Source organism: Narcine bancroftii, chromosome 1 (genome assembly GCF_036971445.1).
Source record: "Narcine bancroftii isolate sNarBan1 chromosome 1, sNarBan1.hap1, whole genome shotgun sequence".
In the NCBI taxonomy this organism is placed as follows: Eukaryota; Metazoa; Chordata; class Chondrichthyes; order Torpediniformes; family Narcinidae; genus Narcine; species Narcine bancroftii.
Window position 1 is genome coordinate 206,862,031 of NC_091469.1, and position 19,291 is coordinate 206,881,321.

General features: G+C 41.1%; 1 protein-coding gene across 3 annotated transcripts in view; it reads right to left on the minus strand.

Moving 5' to 3' along the window:
• The window catches only part of rgs3a (regulator of G protein signaling 3a), a 162,029-nt gene that overhangs the window by 17,344 nt on the left and 125,394 nt on the right, over positions 1–19,291 (minus strand). For all 3 annotated transcript variants that reach the window (XM_069889639.1, XM_069889615.1, XM_069889623.1), the window contains one exon: positions 15,846–16,514. In XM_069889639.1, the coding sequence (XP_069745740.1) occupies positions 15,846–16,514 (669 nt within the window). The remainder of the gene's footprint in view (positions 1–15,845; positions 16,515–19,291) is intronic.

The window sequence follows — 19,291 nt, forward strand, 5'->3', positions numbered from 1 at the left end:
TCCAGTGTCCCAAGACAGCGTAATTTACATCACACTTTTTTAGCAAAGGTACAAACACTGGAAATGAGGTATGTGGCCAGTAAGTGACGAGAGGAACAGTTGATTCTGGCTTCTGGTTCTCTCCACAGCTGAGGTTTGCGCTTGCATCACAACCAAGTCCTGAGCTGTTCTAGATTAAATGATAGAGGCTGATGTCTAAAGTTCCATTGTTGTCACATCATATGCAGATGACGTTGATGCCGGTGGGCTTTGTGGACAGTGAGGAATATGGCCCAAATTTACCACAGGATATTGGTCAACTGGGAAATTAGATAAAGGAACAGCACATGAAGTTTAATTCAGACAAGTGGAAAGAGAGGCATTTTGGGGAAGTTCAATCAGTAATGGAAGGGCCTGGGAATGCTGTGGGATAGAGAAAGAAACGCAGCTCCCTAAAATTGGTTAACGCTGGTAGACCAGGTGGGCTGAAGAAGGTGCTGACCTGCTTGCCTTTATTGGCTGAGGCATTGCATACAAGAATTGGAATGTCATGTTTTAATTGTACAAGGTTAGGCCACACATGGAGCATTATGTGCAGTTCTGATGCTGCCCTACAGGAAGGATATGATTCAGCTGGAGAAACTGCAGAGCAGATTTACCATAACGTTGCCTGGATTGGCAGGGTTTAGTTACAAGGAGAGAATGGACAGGCTTGGTCTGTTTTCCCTGGGACAAAAAATTGTGAGCGGCAGGAATCTTTCAACATCAAAGGACAAAACTAGCTTTAGTGCAAACAAAAACTGGAATTTATTTGACAAGATGTTCCATTGAGGTTTACAGTCACAAGATGCTTTCTGAAGTTCAGCGACTATTATGTCAGAAATAAGACAGTGAGATCTCAAAGCAATGGAACATTTACATCCACATTTTTTTGGGGGGCGGGGTGGGTGAGGGGGCAGATAGGGCATGAGATGAACAGTGCAGCTGTTTGTCACCACCTTTAACAGCCTGGGTGTCCAACTGGAGTTTATGCACTAATCTTCACTGAAAATCTCTGGATTCAGAAGCATGAGTTTTTCACATTGGGCTCAAGTAATACAGTTACATTTTCTCAAATAGTCACTTGGAATAACTGCATTGCACTGAGAAGCAATAATAATGGAACTGTGAATTGTCCCTTTTCTTATCTCCATCCACTGCAATGAGAAGGAACTTGCTGTCCAAGAGCAGTGCAGGCCAGTAAAATCAGAGTGAGGGACAGACTCATTTTGTTCGGGCATCTGCCTAAAAAGAAAGATTGAATCGACTGGGTCTTTATACACTGGAGCGTAGAAGGTTGAGGGGGGATTTGATAGAGGTATTTAAAATTATGAGGGGGATAGATAGAGTAGATGTGAATAGGCTCTTCCCCTTGAGGGTAGGTGAGATTGGAATGAGGGATCATGAGTTAAGGTTTAGGGGGAAAAAGTTTAGAAGTAACATGAGAGGGAGCTTCTCCACTCAGAGAGTGGTGGTTGAGTGGAATGACCTTCCGGAAGAGGTGGTTGCAGCAAGGTCAGTTTTGTCATGTAAGAGAAGGTGGGTGAGTGCATGGCTGTGAGGGGATTGGAGGGTTATGGGCAGGGAGTAGGTAGGTGGGACTAGAGATCACTTAAGTCGGTATGGACTAGAGGGGTCGAGATGGCCTGTTTCTGTACTGTAATTGTTATATGGTGATATCTTTATCTTGACTATATGAAATATACTTTTTGATTCGATCTTCTGAGTTCCTCCAACATTATGTTTTTACTTCAATCACAGTGTCTGTGGTCTTTTGTGTTTTACTCATGCTTTTTAATTTGCCATCCTGATAAATTTGGCACCATCGAGCAGTGTTGCAGTAAGGATAAGTTTCCGAAGTCAAACTAAGCAGTTTCTTTAAGAAATGTTCCATGCTAGGCTGAAAAGCCTTCCCTGCTACTTTGCTAAATCATTGTTAATGAAAGCCCCTTTTCCATATCTCTTTTATGTGCGAGGCAAGCACAAATGAAGTTCATCTGGGACAATGGACTGAGGCCCTGCACCTACCTGTGCATCCGCAACACAGGTTGCATTTCTACAGCTCGTCTTAGTGAAAGAAGTTGGATCAAAGGGTTACGACCTCGACAATCTACTCACAATAAACTTGGTGATTTAAAACCACTTTTCTGGGAATATGTTGCGATCTTTTATCTTTACCTGAAGTATTAGGAAGCTGTTGACACCCAGGCCTTTTGGGAAGCCCGCTCGCATGGTTCCTGGACCCCATAACCAGTTCCCAAAAGCTGGTCATCAGTCAACAACAACTCTAGCACCTACAACCCTCAGTGCCTGGGTGCCACCATCTTGGCTATGGACCTCTGAGAAACTTCTCAGAGTATACCTGGCGTCAGCCCCTTTCTCCAGGCAATTAAACCTGCTCAGGGCGCATCGAGCAAGAAGATCAGGAGCTAGAACCCTGTGCAGGCCCAGAGGCAGTGTCTATTACTTTAATACCTGAGTCTACTAAAACACTGCTACCACCTCTGTGCTCAATGCCCAATTTTTTGGCAGGCTATTTTAATTCGCACAACCGACAATTGATGTGCAAAAAACACGTAGCCGAGAAAAAAGTGGAGAATGGTTGATGTAGACAGTCTCTTCACAACACTAAGTATAATTTAAAAAAAAGCTTTGCAAAATAGCAGAGGTCGGCTTTCATGGGGAAGCAGAAGCCTTGGTTCTGGGGCTGCCAGTGAATCAGTTCTGTGGCATCCCCATGCATCATCCTGGACGTGAGCTGAAAGGAAGTTGCTCAAGGCAATCTCTTGGTCTTGGGGATTAACCTTTAACAGAAGAATTTCCCTGTGCTTGTTGTATCAAAGTCTACAGATGAAATGTTTGCAAAGACAGGTTAATGGGAGTTGTTCTGGGGCATTCAATGTCCTAAGTGTACACAAAATCCCTCAATCCCAGCTAAGGATTTTTAGTGCACAATTTGGTGCTGTCAGTTGAAGTGTGAAAAGTCTGCAAGAACCAGCAGACAATTTTCCAAAACAGAGCATTAAATACAGTCTAAAACTGAGTAGAGAGTAGTAGTAACTGGTCAAGCAATTGCCTCTCAGCTCCAGAGTCCCAGACTTGATCCCCACTTCGCGTACTGCCACGCTTATATCCTTCCTTGGACAGGGAGACTGGTGTATACACAATAGTTTAGATGCAAGTTCACCAGTGCCTTTAAATTTAAACACACAGCACAGTTACAGGCCTTTTTCAGCCCATGAGCCCTGTTCATTTTGAATGGTGGGAGGAAACCAGAGCACCTGGAGGAAACCACGCAGACATGGCACGAACGTACAAACTTGTTACAGACAGCACTGGATTCGAACCCCTATCGCTGGCGCTGTAATAGCCTTGTGCTAACCATACCTCCCTTTAATCACTTCAAGGCAACAGTTCCCAAACTTCTTCACCAAAAGACCATCTGAGGTATCCCTTCTTCTTACCACGGGCCACCATACTAACCCATGCACTACCTGGTGTCTGCAGACCACACGGAGGCATCTTTAAGTTTACAGCACCATGGTTAATGAACATTCTTTTAAAAATGAGATTTTAATATCAATGAGATAATTAGCTTTATTAGAATTAAGTTGGCTTTCAAATACAAGATTACATACAAATTCCACCTACACACTAAAGGCATTGCAAGAAGAATTCTACTTTTCACCATGTCAACATAAAGCAGGGACTGGAGGCATTGCACGAACAGGGAGGTTCCAATGAGGTAGAAAATCTTGGATGTGGAGAGCTATGATAAATTTAGTCATAAAAAGCAAGTGTAGAAGTGCATGTATGATTTAGGAGGCTGAAATCAGTCAAGGCCCTTGAGGAATGTAAAGGAAATAGGAAAGAACTTGAATAGGGAACCAGTAAGGCAAAAAGGGAACACAGAATGTATTTGGCAAGTTCAGTTGCAACCCAAGATATTTTATAAATTCATGAAAAACAAGATATATTCAAAGGATGGATGTGGCCCTTATGGATAAAGGAATCAAGGGGTATGGAAAGAAAGCAGGAATAGATTACAGAGGTTGTAGCAAATCATGGTAGTCTGTAGATGCTGTGATTGTAGTAAAAACACACAGAAATGCCAGATGACTCAGCAGGTCTCACCGCGTCCATAGGAGGTAAAGCTATATTATCATCCTTTTGGGCCTGAGGTATCCTACATTGAAGAAAGATTCAGTCCTGAAGTGTTGGTAATATAGCTTTGCCTCCTATGGATGCTGTGAGACAGGTTGAGTTCCTCCAGCATTTACTGTGTGTTTTTAGCGTAATCACAGTATCTGCAGACTTCCATGTTTCACTACGGAGGTTGTATGATCAGCCACGATGGTATTGAATGGTGATACAATTTTGAAGGGCTGAATGGCCTTCTCCTGCTCCTAATTTTCTATGATTCTTTGATAAGCGAGCAACAGGGTAGGACCACTCAAGTGTAAAGAAGAGATGTCTGGAACAAGACAAAATGGGTGAAGTGCAAAACAAGTACTTTGCATTGGAGACGATATGGAGGATGTGAGATCAGGGCGGAGGATGTGAGATCAGGGCGGAGGATGTGAGATCAGGGCGGAGGATGTGAGATCAGGGCGGAGGATGTGAGATCAGGGCGGAGGATGTGAGATCAGGGCGGAGGATGTGAGATCAGGGCGGAGGATGTGAGATCAGGGCGGAGGATGTGAGATCAGGGCGGAGGATGTGAGATCAGGGCGGAGGATGTGAGATCAGGGCGGAGGATGTGAGATCAGGGCGGAGGATGCTATGTTGATATTCCAGGCCATGTTGACATCAAGAAGGTGCTCTGCTGTCAACACCATTGTCAAGCCCATTATGGCCATTTGGATACAGAATAAGAAACAGAGGGCTGTTACTCAGACTGAAGATCTTCGAGCAATGATGTGCCACAGGGATTGGTGCTAGGTCCAATGTTATTTGTCATTTGTAGTACCATTGCTAATCACCATCTTCTCACTGCTTCCATCAGGCAGAACATACAGAAGTCTGAAGTCCAGAATCTCCAGGTTCAGTAACAGTTTTTATTCATAGTTATCAGGATCTTATGACAATAAACTCTCATAACTCAGATATATTGATAACTCCAATCACAATGGAGGCAACACAGTAGGTAAGCTTGTGGACGCCACCAAAATTGGTGGATAATGGACGGTGACAGAGATTACAAGAGGAACTAGATCAACAAGGGAAGCGGATGAGGAATGGCAGGTGGAATTTAAATTGGACGAGTGTGAGATGTTACATTTTGTTGGGTTAAACCAGGGCAGGCTTGCAACGTGAATGACATGGCCCTGGGGAGAAACAACTTGGAGGTACAGGTACATGAAAATAGAGATGCAGGTAGACATGGTGATGAAGGAGACATTCAATGTGCTTGCCTTCATCAGTCAGGGCATGGATTACAAGAGCAGGGATGTCATCTCGCAAATGTACAAGACGTCAGTGAGATCACATTTGGAGATCAAGTTTTGGTCACCCAGCTGTAGGAAAGATATGATTAAGCTGGAAAGAGTCCAGAAAATATTCAGTGGTATGTTGCTGGGACTGAAGGGCTTCAATTACAAGGTTAGATAGGCCAAGAACTTTGTCCCTGGAGTGTAGGAGGCCAGGGGGAACTTTATGGAGTGTATAAAACCATGAGGGGCAATGCCTCCCCCCCCCCCCCCACCAGAAAACATGAATCTAAAACTAGAGGACATAAATTTAAGGTGAGATGGAAAAGATTTTAAAAAAGGATTTGAGGGGCACCCTCTTCACACAGAGTGTGGTAGGTAATATGGAATGAGCAGTCAGAGGAAGTGGTAGAAACAGGGACAACTGTAAAGTTCACAAGGTATAGATGGTAAAGGTTTACAGAAATGTGCACTGATCACAGGCAAATAGGACCAGCTTGGTTGGCATTTTCAAGTTGGGCTGAAGGGCTTGTTTCTGTGCTGTGGACTTAGCAAAAATAGTCCTTTACAAACTCATCCCACAAACTTTGAGACATAGGTGTGACCTCCCCCCCCACCCCCCAACCAAATGTAGCTGGATCCTCGACTTCCTGACTTTAGATCTCAAGCAGTGAGGACTGGTGACAACACCTTGCAGTGAGGACTGGTGACAACACCTCCCCTCAAACCCTGGTGCCCCACAAGCTGTGTACTCAGTCCCTTACTGCACATACAGCTGCCCTACCTCCATCTACTCATCTTCAGGTGATAGCTCTGTTGAAGGTTGGATCTCAAACATGATGAAAGGGGAGACAGAGTGCACTCTACTCAGTTTTAGCCCATCACACAAACCAAAATTCCCCCCATCAACTCTGTCTACATCTCTTCGGGCCTCAGAAAAGCTGCCAACAGATTTAAGGATGTGACCCATCTTAGTCACACTGTGATCTGTCCACTTCCGTCAGGCAGAATATAAATGAGCTTCAGATTCATGGAAGGTTTCTTTCCTGCTGGTATCAGATTCTTGAATGGATCCCTCATTGGTCAAAGTTACACTTGCACCATTCAAGTGTACTTTTCGCTATTCCCTGCACTATTTGACCTATTGCAACACTACTGCCTACATTGTTGCTATTTTATTTATTATTGCACTACTTGCAATATGAATTGACTTGCCTGGATAACACACAAAATAAAGCTTTATATTGTATCTTATGACAATAAACAATTCTATTCAATTCAGTCCTGTGATTTATTCCATGCCTTGACATGTTCTAGTGTGAAATGCTCACTGGGTCGCAAGACATTGGAGCAGAATTAGTCCATTCGGCCCATCAACTGTACTCCACAATTCAATCGTGGCTGATTTAGATTTCTCTCTCAATGCCATTCTCCTGCCTTCTGCCCATGACCTTTGGCACCCTTAATAATCAAGAACCTATCAACCTCTGCATTAATTATACCCAATGATAGCCTCCACAGCATACGGTCACAACAAATTGTGTCAATTCACTACCTTCTGGCTGAAGAAATTTCTCTTCTTTATTCTAAGAGGACATCTTTTCATTCTGTGGGCATGCCCTCTGGTTCTAGATCCACCCTTTGGTGGAAACACCTACATTTCTTCTCTATCTAACCTTTACAATATTTAGAATGTTTGAAGGAGATTCTCTTCATCCTTCTAAACTCCAGCATGTACATGCCCAGAACCATCAAATGGATTTCATATATAAACCATCTACAGGTACGTGCTGCTGAACATCCATGATTTGTTCTGTGAAATTGGGCGCTATGAGATATGGATATTGTGTGACTATATTATATACTTAGCAAAGCTAAATGGGATACTGTAGTGTACCTGTAAGTTTGTTATTTGTAAGTGTGGGGACTGATATGTGGCTGTGGGCAGAGATCAGGGCAGTGGGATCAGTTTGGGAACCAACATGGGACTGTGGGGAGTGGGATTAGTTGGGACTGTTAAAGGGCTGTGGGGAGAGATCAGGGCATTAGGATCAGTGTGGGAACTGACTCAGGGCTGTGGGGAGAGAACAGGGCAGTGGGATCAGTTTGGGTATACAGTATACAATTTCTTACATTTGGCTATCACTTTTTCTCATTTACTGTGGACTTGCTCGCGGTAACTGAATAATTATGGGTCCACGGATGTATAGGTGGCCGGACGTTGCCCAAACAGATGTTAAGTGGCACATACTGGCAATCTCAAGGATCATTCTTGTTAACCTTCTCTGGACCCTATCCATCCTTCCTTAGATAGGGGTCCTGGATTGCTCACAATACTCCAAATGTGATTTGTCCATCACCATATAAAACCTCCTCAATTTTATATTTTAACCCTCTCAAAATAAATGCTAACTTTGCATTGCCTTCTTCTTACCAACTTAACTTGCAAGTTAACCTTTAGTACAGACTCTACTAGGATTCCAAGGTCCCTTGGCACCATCAATTTCTGAATTCTCTCTTCATTTAGAAAATAATCTTTGCATTTATTCTTTCTAACAAACTGCAAAGATGGGAAGCAGCAAAAAAGTGTTTCATGTTGAATGAATAAATCCCCCAAAAGTGAACAGTAATTTTCTACATCATGGTGGCTAAAGTTTATTTTTCTTATGACTGCAGAATTCAAGAGTTAAAGATAATATTCCTGATACTTTATGGAAAGTTAAAGGAGCTAAAGATAGCTCCAACAAGTTGTTTCTGACCCTGGAATTCTGAATTAGATTAGTTTACAAGTGCTTCTTTGGTGGAGGCAACATCCAACATAAATATAAACACTTTGCCAGCAATGTATTGGCAGAGAAAAGGCAAATAAGTCTTTCCAACTTCTACATACTTAACAAAATTAATCCCCAAGTTCTTGCTGAATATTGCATTCTTATGTGTGTCATAAAACAGGATTGATGTTGGAAGAACTCTTCACAATCCATTCTTGACACATCCACCCAGATGCAGAACATTCTGGCCTGATATTGACAGTGTTTTCCAACCCACTGTAACAGAGTGAAGTTCTGTAGTGTTTGCTGCATTTAAGCGATGGTCATTGGACCATTTGACCACTAGCTCCCTGAATGGTGAAATATGGTACAGTCTTATGCACATTGTTTTTGGATCATGGCCCCCTTAGGACTCTGCTCAAAGTTTATCGGCCCCTTCTCTATGAAGCAGTCAAGTTTCTTCCATACTTCTCTCCTATTGACCACATAAAAACATTAAAAATATTTGACCCCCCTCCCCCCATCCTTAAATGTGTTGTGGTCCTCAGCAGGGGGCTATTTGGCGCCCGTTGAGAATAGCCACGGGTAGAAGCTTTCAAGGGTCTTCTGCTAGTCTGGAGAAAGCCTGTTCTGATTCTCTAGGAGATCCTTTATTTATAAATACTTCCTTTGATACTTTCTTACTGATGATACTTCAGTATTTTAAAGAGAGATTAGGTCAATCATAGAGAAAAATCTATTCATATTTGTGGTGCAAATGCTAGCTCACAAGCTCCACCTGCCTGACACTATACAACAGACAGATTTTATTTACATCTCCAACTTCTGGGGTTTTTTTTTGCATCTTCTGTTTAGAAGGTCACTTTTGAGTACTGTTCTCCCAATTAATAACATGTTCCATCCAAATATGAAGGTATACTGCTTCTGTGGCCTGAGAAATAATGTTGCCACTATATGCTTGTCCAAATTTGAACTCTGATTTTGTGGTAGAAGTTGAACCACGTTGAAAACTGTTCAGGTTGCTGGCAATATTTTGCATTGCATTCCATTAATTTCATCTGAAGACCCCTTCCTTGGACATAATCACATTCTGGAGCAGAGGAAATATAATACAGCAGGAAATTGACTGGCAGTAATACTGTGCATTGTATGTCTCCCTCCATTCCTAGCTACCCAGTAAAGGAACTGAACAGAGTACTGACAGTATTATCAAGACATTAAAATCCCCTTTGAGAACAGCTATAACTTTTATGTTCATTGTTTATTTTTTCTGAAATAATGATGGCAGAAAAAATCACTAGTTAAAAACACAATGATTTCTGGCTGGTTTTAAGATAACTGAATAGATGCAGCTATTAAATAATTTAGAGATGCAAGATTCAAATAACAGAAGAGACTTTACTTACTGATATCTTCTACCATCTCAGGAAACGGTTCACTTGCATACATATACATACGCCCCACAGTGGTGCTCTACAGTTACTACAGTGTATTCTTATGCAGTTACAAAATAGTTCACATTATCCCAACTATATAACATACTTCATTAATTATTATTTCACATTTTTTCTAAATTAAACTTAAATTTATTATACTGGTCAGTTTCTTCCTGCAGATGTTTGACCTGCTACAATTCTTTCCATTTTAAAGTTCAAGTTCTCTCAATTCTGAAGTCCATTTTTCTCCACATCTTCCCAATCTTAGAATTTTCCCAATTATGTTCATTCCTTGCAACCAGTTCAGGTATCTAGTCATTTGTATGGCTAGCTTTCTTCAATTCCAGTGCAAACATCTTTTCCCAAAAACATCTTCCAATCAATTTCAAATAATGTGGACCCTCTTTTTTTAAACCAACGATATAGTAATTTTGACTAAAAAAAGCACTGGATTGTATAAAGTCATGCAAAATAATCCAAGTTATTGTATATTCTCAAAGTATCTCGTAATTTCATCATGTTTAAAGACTAGAAATTTTGCAAAAATCATTGTATCAGGAGCCAGCTTCTTCCTACGGACAGTGAGAACGCTGAACAGACAAAGGAACAGCTTACATTGACCACCCAAGACTCTCATATTCACGAAATATTATTTATTTATTTGTATTTATGAATACTTGTCCTTGTTTGTCTATATGTGTGTTATGTCTGGGTATGTGTCTGCATGTTTCGCACTGAAGACCGGAGAACTCTGTTTCATTGGTTTGTACTTGTACAATCAGATGACAATAAACTTGAAGAAAGACAGGAAAATCTGCAGACACTGTGTTTGAAGTTAAAAAAATCACGAAGCTGGAGAAACTTAGCAGGTCAAACAGTGTCTTTTATATAACAAAGATAAAAATACATAACTGATATATCAGGCATTATCAAGGTTTGAAAAAAAATCCAGAATAAAAACGCTTGGTCAAAATATTCTATCGTCAATGTAGAAGGCATGATTAGTTAGGTTGTGGTTGACTCAGAAGTTGGTGGTGTTGTGCATGGTGTGTGTCTGATAGCAGGATAGAGATCAGATAGAAAGGTGGGTGGAGCAAGGTGAAGTATTTTGGGAAGTCAAATGGCAGTAGGGCATGCATAGTAAATGGTAGGTACAGGAGCAACAGTAAATTATGGGGTGAAATGGCAACATAGGTCAATAGGGTGATAAAGAAGGCATATGCTTGCGCAGAATACAAGAGTCGGCATGTTATATTTCAACTTGTCAAAATATTGGTTTGATCACATTTGGATTGTTATATCCACATGATAGAAAACTGGAGAGAGAAAGCGCAGAGGAGATTTATCAGCATGTCATCTGGATTGGGATTTAGTCATGGGGAGAGTTTGGATGGGCTGAGTTTATCAAGTCAACTGAGGGATGATCTTATGAGAGGTATAGAAAGGGGAGAGAGTCAAAACTGTTTTATCCATGGTGGGAGAATCCAAAACAAGAGAACACAGGTTAAAGGTGAGAGGAAGGAACTTTATAGGGTACCTGAGAAGAAAGTTTTTTTTTCCCCTCAGAGAGTGGTTGATATCTGGAACACGCTTCCAAAGAAAGTTGAGGAAGCAAATCCAATCACTGGAAAGACACCTAACAAGGCAAGGTGCAGAAGGACTCAAGACTAATTGAGGACTGCAAATATCAAGGAAGCTGTTTTGGATGTGCTGTTCCCTATGCTTCTTATCTCCAACTTCCTCTTGTATGAATATCCTGTTTCTGACTCCAAATGTGCGCAGACTATTGCAAGCTCATCTGCCAAGAACTCATTCCTGACACCCACCTCTTGGAGGAAAGCTGCAGCAAAGTGCTCATTTAGTTTCTCTGCACACATTCTCATAGCAACATCTTCCCCCCTCTCTCTGAACCTGATCCCATTTGTGCTCTTGGTGTCATGGGTGTGCCCTGTTGACCTGCATTCTCCATCCATCCCTTATTACCAGACTTCCTCCCCTTTCATTGTTATCTAACCTTCTTCATTCCAAAAATTGCTCTTTACAATTTAAGTTCTGATTTCTAGAATTTCAGCCTTTAATTGCATCCCTTTAAATGAAATATCTAAACAGAAAGTGAACTCAATAAAACCTCGATAGCTTCAATTATCAATTAAAACTGTTCTGGTTGAAACAGAATTTGCAAACTTAAACACAGATGGACAATTGTTGGCATGCAAAAGAGAAGAAACAGCAGGTCTTCAAGTAAGGCAAACATTGCAAGCTGGATCTACTAATGTTAGAATTCTTGCCACATATTTCCTGCAGGCGTAAGTGGTTGAGCAGAAAACCAAATTAAATTCCTCTCATGAGTACAGAGCTACGTCACAAAAATAAATTTAATTACTTAATAACATAAATAATCACATAGAGCACAGAAACAGTCTGTCAACCCACCAAGTCAACACAGTGCATCAAGTACCCATTTAACACTTCTACATTCCCGCTAACCCCCCCCCCCCCCCCAGAATGTAACACCCACCTACACACTAGAAGTGTTACAACGGCCAATTAACCTTCAAACCTACATTGAGCATAGAAAGTAAAGCATGGGAACAGTCCCTTCAGCCCACCATGTCTGTTCTAATCATGATGCCAAATTAAACTAATCTCATCTGCCTGCACATGGTTCATATTCTTCTGTTCCCTGATATTCACAAGTCTCTGTAAATGCCTCTTAAACATTGTCATTGTATATGCATCTACCTCCTCCTCTGGCACCTATCACTTTCTGATTAAAAGTTTATTTAAATTCCCTTTAACTTTTCTGCTCTCATCTAAAACTAATGTCTTCTGATATCTGACATTTCAACCTTCGGGAAAGAGCTCTGACTGTCCACCCTCTCATCACTTGATAAACTTCTATCAGGTCATACCTCAGTCTCTGACCCTAGCATTTGTTCAATCTCTCCTCATAGCTAATACTCCCCAATCCAGGCATGGAAAATGGAAGAAAACTGGAACAATCTGCAAAAATCCACATGGTCTTGGGGAGCGGGAGGAGGATTGAACCTGGGTCATTGAAGCTGGAGGGCATCAGGTTTATGAGCTATACCACTGCATTGCCCCAAATATTCACTCTCTATCATCCACCCCACTCTCCAGAGACAATCTCCTAGCCTCTGATTCCCAATCTCCAATCACTCTCAACCCTCCCTTCAAACACACAGACCAAGATATTCAATCTGTTTTGACCTCCAATTCAGTTTCTGAGCACTTAGATTTAAACACAGGTTGAATTCTCCAACTGTTACGTGTCAGGAGAACAGTTTTCTAATAACATACTTTCATTAACTCATGTATGACCTATTAATAAGAGCTTCAATCAAAAACAGAATGCAAGGCTTCTAATGTATGATAGCACACACCAGCACAAATTTACATAAACTTCAGTAGAACGTAGCAAACCATGGAAATTACCCCATTGGTGAACAGCATGAAAGCTCCACAGTTTCTTTTAATAACGTACCAGCATTTAGTTGCAGAACATCTCAGTAGCACTCCAGCTAGGAACACGCCATTACTGGAGGAGAATTTATTGGCAGTAACAGACCAAATGGCTTGGCTAAGGCCAGGGCAGGAGGCAAAGAGATGTCCATTAGTGAAGAGTCTCTTATGTTTTTTTTAAAAAACACAGAACTTGCGTGATTTTTCTTTTCTGAAGTGTCTCCCTACCTTCCATGACTGGCTGTTCACACAGGAACGACCAAAACTCCAAATATCCGTATCACATCGCAGGTTTAGACAGAATACCTGAAGTGCGGTATATAAGGAGGCTGGATGTCCTATTCATTAGCCCATTGTTCATGGGTTTTCCTGCAGTTCAGTTTAGACTACAGGCAATCCATGAAAATAACTAGGGATCAAGGAGGTAAAATGTCAAAATGGGAATGAGTCCTTATTCCCGTTTCAATCTTTTTTTAAACAGACTGCATTCTGGAAAATTTGGAACAATTTCCTGGAACGCAGTGGCTGTGTAAAAAACATACCCGAGACCCTACGTCCTGCATGAACCTCACTGATAATGTATTCACAGGCCCAGGTTCCCAAGGCTGCTCACTGAGATATGGGACATTCTGAAAGATTTTTTCAGCTACATTAGTGCCCAAACTGTAATCCCTGGAGGTCAAAGTGCCTCAACTTCTCCCAATCAGTTAGAAAATGCAGCAACTAAAAGTCCAGTTTTTAAGTGAGAATAAATTTGTTACTAATCTAAAAGAAAAGAAATATGAATATATTTGGAATGTTATGACAAAGTTGTATTAGACATTGGTGAGGCCAAATTTGGAGTATTGTGTTCAGTTTTTGTCACCTAACTACAGGAAAGGTATCAATAAGACAGAAAGAGTGCAGAGAAGATTTACTAGGATGTTGCCCAGACTTCAGGAACTGAATTACAGGGAAAGGTTAAACAGGTTAGAACTTTATTCCCTTGAGCGTAGAAGAGGGGAGATTTGATAGAGGCATTTAAAATTATGAGGGTGATGGAAAGAGCAAATGTAGACAAGCATTTTTTTTCCACTGAGAGTAGGTGACATAAAAACTAGAGGTCATGGGTTAAGGGTGAAAGGGGAAAAGTTTAGGGGGGGAACTTCTTCACACAGAGAATGGTGGGAGTGTGGAACAAGCTGTCAGCTGAAGTGGTGAATGTGGGCTCATTTTTAACATTTAAGAAGAATTTGGACAGGTACATGGATGGAAGAGGTATGGAGGGCTATGGATTGGGTGCAGGTCAGTGGGATTAGGCAAAAAAAATGGTTCGGCACAGACCTGAAGGACCGAAGGGGCCTGTTTCTGTGCTGTAGTGTTCCATGGTTCTACATTCACCTGGAGTTTTTCCCTTGCTCACATTTGTAGCCTATTCAATCTCACTTTCCTTGGATCCAGAGAACCACTCTGGATAAAGCACGAGGACCAGACGGGTGGGCGAGCCACAAACAAAGCACAAACAACCCACACCAGAAACTTCTCTGAAACCTCTGACAGAGAGCAAAAAGCTGCCCCTAGTTTCAGGTCAATATTCCTCTCCTTCAGGGTTTCCCAAATTTTTTAGCTCACGGAACCCTTTTGGGGGGCATTTGGAAATGGCAGAACCCCAATTGTCATGTACAGTTTGCAATACCTGGTATATAAAAACATATAGTAAGAAAGTAAATAAACTCACCAATCTCCAAATTGAAATTATTTGTTGCCCCTAATTTACATTTAATGGGAGGAATGAAATTGTTTCTTGTCATCACAGATCCTCTTAATGTTGGACACAATATTAGATAGTTGAATCCTTATGCCAGGAGCGGTATCAAGTCGGTTTCTGTAATTACCAGTAAAATATGGCCAGGCCCTTCACTGGCTGTGTGCCAGAAGAATTCAGATTTTCATTGGTTAGAAGTAATGCACAAGCTTGATATCGGTGTTGCTGACATCAGACCTTGTGATGTATTTTTTTCTTGGGGTGGAGAGTACAATTTGCTGCCGTCCCAGAAACAAATAGAATTACAGACTGAAGAAATAAGTAAATGAAAGAAAAACGCATCTCATGTTATTACTCCCTGTCACTTCTTCCAAGGATTCCAGTTTGGGGAACCCTGCTCTACTCAATGTCTCGGACTTAAACAATGAAAATACCAAATTATATTTAAAATAATTACAGGTGCTAAACAAAGTGCTGCTCATTAGAAAATTACAAGTGATCTTATTCTCACCATCTTCCCCTCAGCTCTACAATCTCACTTCAAATGAAGAAGGATGCAGTTTCACCAAATTCAGGGAATCAACAGCCAAACAACCTCATTCCTGCTCCATCAGGATTCCAGCAATGGAATTGCTGTCAGGAGTCCTGCAAAATCTGGGCAAGCCAAATGCTCTGATTAAGTAATGTAGACCCTGGCCATAAGAAGCCAGGTGACCAAATAAAATCTGAGCCAAACACAAAACATTCTATAGCTATAAAGGAGATTCATCAGACATTGCTAAAGCTATAAGGAAACAGTAGTACCAAGACTACAATATATACTCATCGAGCAGAGAACAATGAGGCAGCAACATTAGTTTGGGCTTTTTTTTTCATGTTAAGTGCAAGGATTGCACACACATTGACCATCCAAAGCATGAGAGTGAAGCCAACATTATACTGAGCAATAAACCAGAGTACTCACTTTCCGTGCAGAGAAGATGAGGCAAAGTTGATGCATGGATCCACCATTTTTCACGTTCGTCAGCTCCTTTTTGAGGGTTTTTGGAGAGGGTGGATCCCAGTTAGCTTTTGCTTTCTGACCATCGCACCCAACACAATTGAGTGCATTGTCAGATTTAAAGCACTGAACCTTTGTCTCCTGCTTCAGGTTTCCCTCACTGTGTGTCCGCCGACGCAATGAGTTCTGAACAGAAAGAGTGGAGTGCTTCTCACAATCTGACGTCTCAATCATACTGCGGCGTTTCGATCCGCAACTGTCCAAGTAACAGTCATCACTATCTTCCTCCTCCTCCTCCTCCTCCTCCTCCTCCTCTTCCTCCTCTTCCTCATCATCTTCACCCCCATCAAGAAGTAAAATGGGTAACTCTTCAGTACTTTGGGTGAAAGTTCTGTCCAGTCTCACCTCGGGGATATTGAATGGCAGTTGAGGATTCTGAGATTTGGGAATATCCCGCTTTTCAGTGCTTTCTTTCACATCCTCTGAAATTTTAATTTCTTCTTCTACGCCTTTGTCTTTCTCTGGGAGCTTCTCATTTCCATCTTCTCCTTCTTCAGTTAGATGGAGATCGCTGATTGGAATCTTTTCCTCCGGTAGCATCTCAGCTTGCTCATCTGATTTTGGGTCGAGCATCTATTGTGGAGAAAAGGAATAGTGAAATATATTAAATGAGCTGTTCCTAATGTTACATGAAATGGGAAGATCATCAGGGTTAACATACTGTCATGTTATGCCTTATTTATTTAAGACAGACATAGTTGAACAGGATTTTATACATAGGAAATTGTATAAAAGCAACTAACAAATTTAAGAAAAAGGAAAGTGTAAAATACAAAAGTCTGCAGGCACCATGGTTGAAGTAAAAACACAATGCTGGAGAAACTCAGCAGGTCAAACTGTGTCCTTTATATTAGCAAAGATAAAGCTACATAGCTGACGTTTCCAGGCTTGAGCGCCATCAAGGTATGGAAAAATGTCAGCAGGCATCAATTAAGAGTAGGGGGGAGGGGGGTGGTTGCAAAGACAGGAGGTGATTGGAGAAGAGGGAGGGAGGGGACAGCAGAGATCTGGGATGGCTGGGGAAAGGGAGGAGACCTGGAAAGGGGAAGGGAAGGGGAGGGGAGGGGGAAGAGGAGAGCAGACACTGGAAAAGTCAATGTTAATGCCATCTGGCTGGAGAGTGAAATCAGGTGGTTGTTTCTCCAATTTTCAGGTGGTCTTGGTACACAAGGCCATACATGTGAGTGTGGGGGGGGTTTGACACAAAACTGAAATGGTTGGCTACTGGGATGTCTCTGTCATTGGGGCAAACGGAGGGAAGGTGTTCACCGAACCGATCTTCCAATATGCACTCAGTCTCTCCAATGTAGAGAAGGCCAGAAGAAAAGAAAACAATTTAAGTAGTGGCTGGTGTTTTAAGAATGCTATTACAGGATGGATCTTGGAGCTATAGACAGAATATAATAAAATAATTAGAGTACGTATTCTAATTATGAAGGAAATTTAAAGCTTTCTCTCATGAGGGGTAATGCAATCCAATAGGGGATTCCAAAAAAATTACTCCAACTTTGTATAGAACGTGGCATGATACAACAAAACTGGATGATTATAGAAAAAGAGATTTGAATCACATAGCTTTAGGGGAGCATTAGTACGGTATAAAATTAATGGGCAGAATAATTTTGATTCAGAAAACAAAAACTGAAATTAATAGTTTTAAAATTAATTGAAAGTAAGAGGAAAGCAAGAGATTCACATGTCACCGTTGGCTCAGACAGAACAATACTTTCTCAGACTTTAAATGAAATTTTTAATTTATTTAGTGAGAATAACATTGGTTCTCTGCAATTTAATTAATTTGGGAATGAACAAAATACTCAACAGATCATGGACAATGTACAGGAGAATAATGGGTCAAAATTTAAATTATTTCATTTCCCATTTAACATAAAATATGTCCCAACATTATTAAGTACAGAATACATTAGAACAAGATTTTGAGAATGATACTCATGTGACAGGTAACGGTTGTTATTCATATTAAGGTAGACACTGGATTTAATGCAAAATAAATTCACAAAGAGAAAACTTCTTTTGTCTCATTTTAATTGTCCCCACTGAGAAGCATTCAATGCATCCTTTCCTGGTTGGGGAACACTAATCCAAAAATGCTGCAAGCTAATGGCCAACATACACTGACATTTTAAAATACAGCCTTTGTAAAAGAGCCACGGAGTTAAAATACACCAGAGATTTCCATTTGACATATGCACCTCTAACCTAGGAATCTCCTGAAATCACAGGCTTGAACCTGTGTGGAAGATTTGCAATCCAATACACAGTGATAAATACATTGAGGCCTAGATGCAGCAGAATTTTCCAGGTGTATTCAAGAGAAACATTGCAGAGATAGTCCAACCAAAGGAGGAGGGAGTCATTCTAGATCTTGAACTGGGAAATGAACCTGGCAATCTAGTTTCAGTGGTGAAGCATTCTGGGAACAGTGATCACAATTCCTTATGTTTATTGATAATTATGCATAAAGATGTCCGGATGTCAATGAAAGAGTTAAATTGGGGGAGGTCAAATTACCACAGAATAAGGGGAGAGAAGATTGGGAGCAGCTGTTATTGGGCAAATCCACATCTGACATGTGGGTGTTTTTTTTAAAGACCAGCTGATCAGGTCAGGACTAACATGTCCTATTGAGGAAGGTACAGATGGCAAGATATGGGAATCTTGGATGACCAGAGTTGTAAATGTAGTTAAAATGTAAAAAGGGAAGCAGACGTAAATTTCGAGAGCTGTAATAATTCAGAATCCTTGAGGAATATAAACAAAGCAAGAAAGAATTTAAACAGGGAATTAGGAACATCAAAAGAGGCCACAAAATGTCCTTTGTGAGTAGGATTAAGGATAAGCCCCTCAAGAGAGAATTTATGCATGGAATCAGAAGAAGAAGGTGAAGTTTCAAACAAGTACTCAGCATTGATATTCACTAAGGAGAAGGGTATGGAGAACAGTGAGATCAGTGTGGGCCTCGCTAATATTTTAGGACATGTTAATATCAAGCAGGTGGTGTCTGGTCCATTGAACAATATTAAGGTGTACAAAAGCCCCAAGGCCTTTTGATATCTATCTCAGGTTATTTGCAGAAGCAAGAGAGGAGATTGCTGAGGCCTTGACTGAGATTTTGTATCCTCTCTAGGCTTAGACAAGAGTCACCAGTGTTGAGCATTTGTTGCATGGGAGAGGATTCTTAGGGATAGGATTTACTCACATTTGGTAAAGAATGGGCTAATTATGGAGAATTAACACGGGCAGCTTTATGCCTTACAAACTAGATGGAGATTTTTGACAAGGTGGCAAAAATGGTTGATGAGAATGAATTTGACATGCTTGCCTTCATC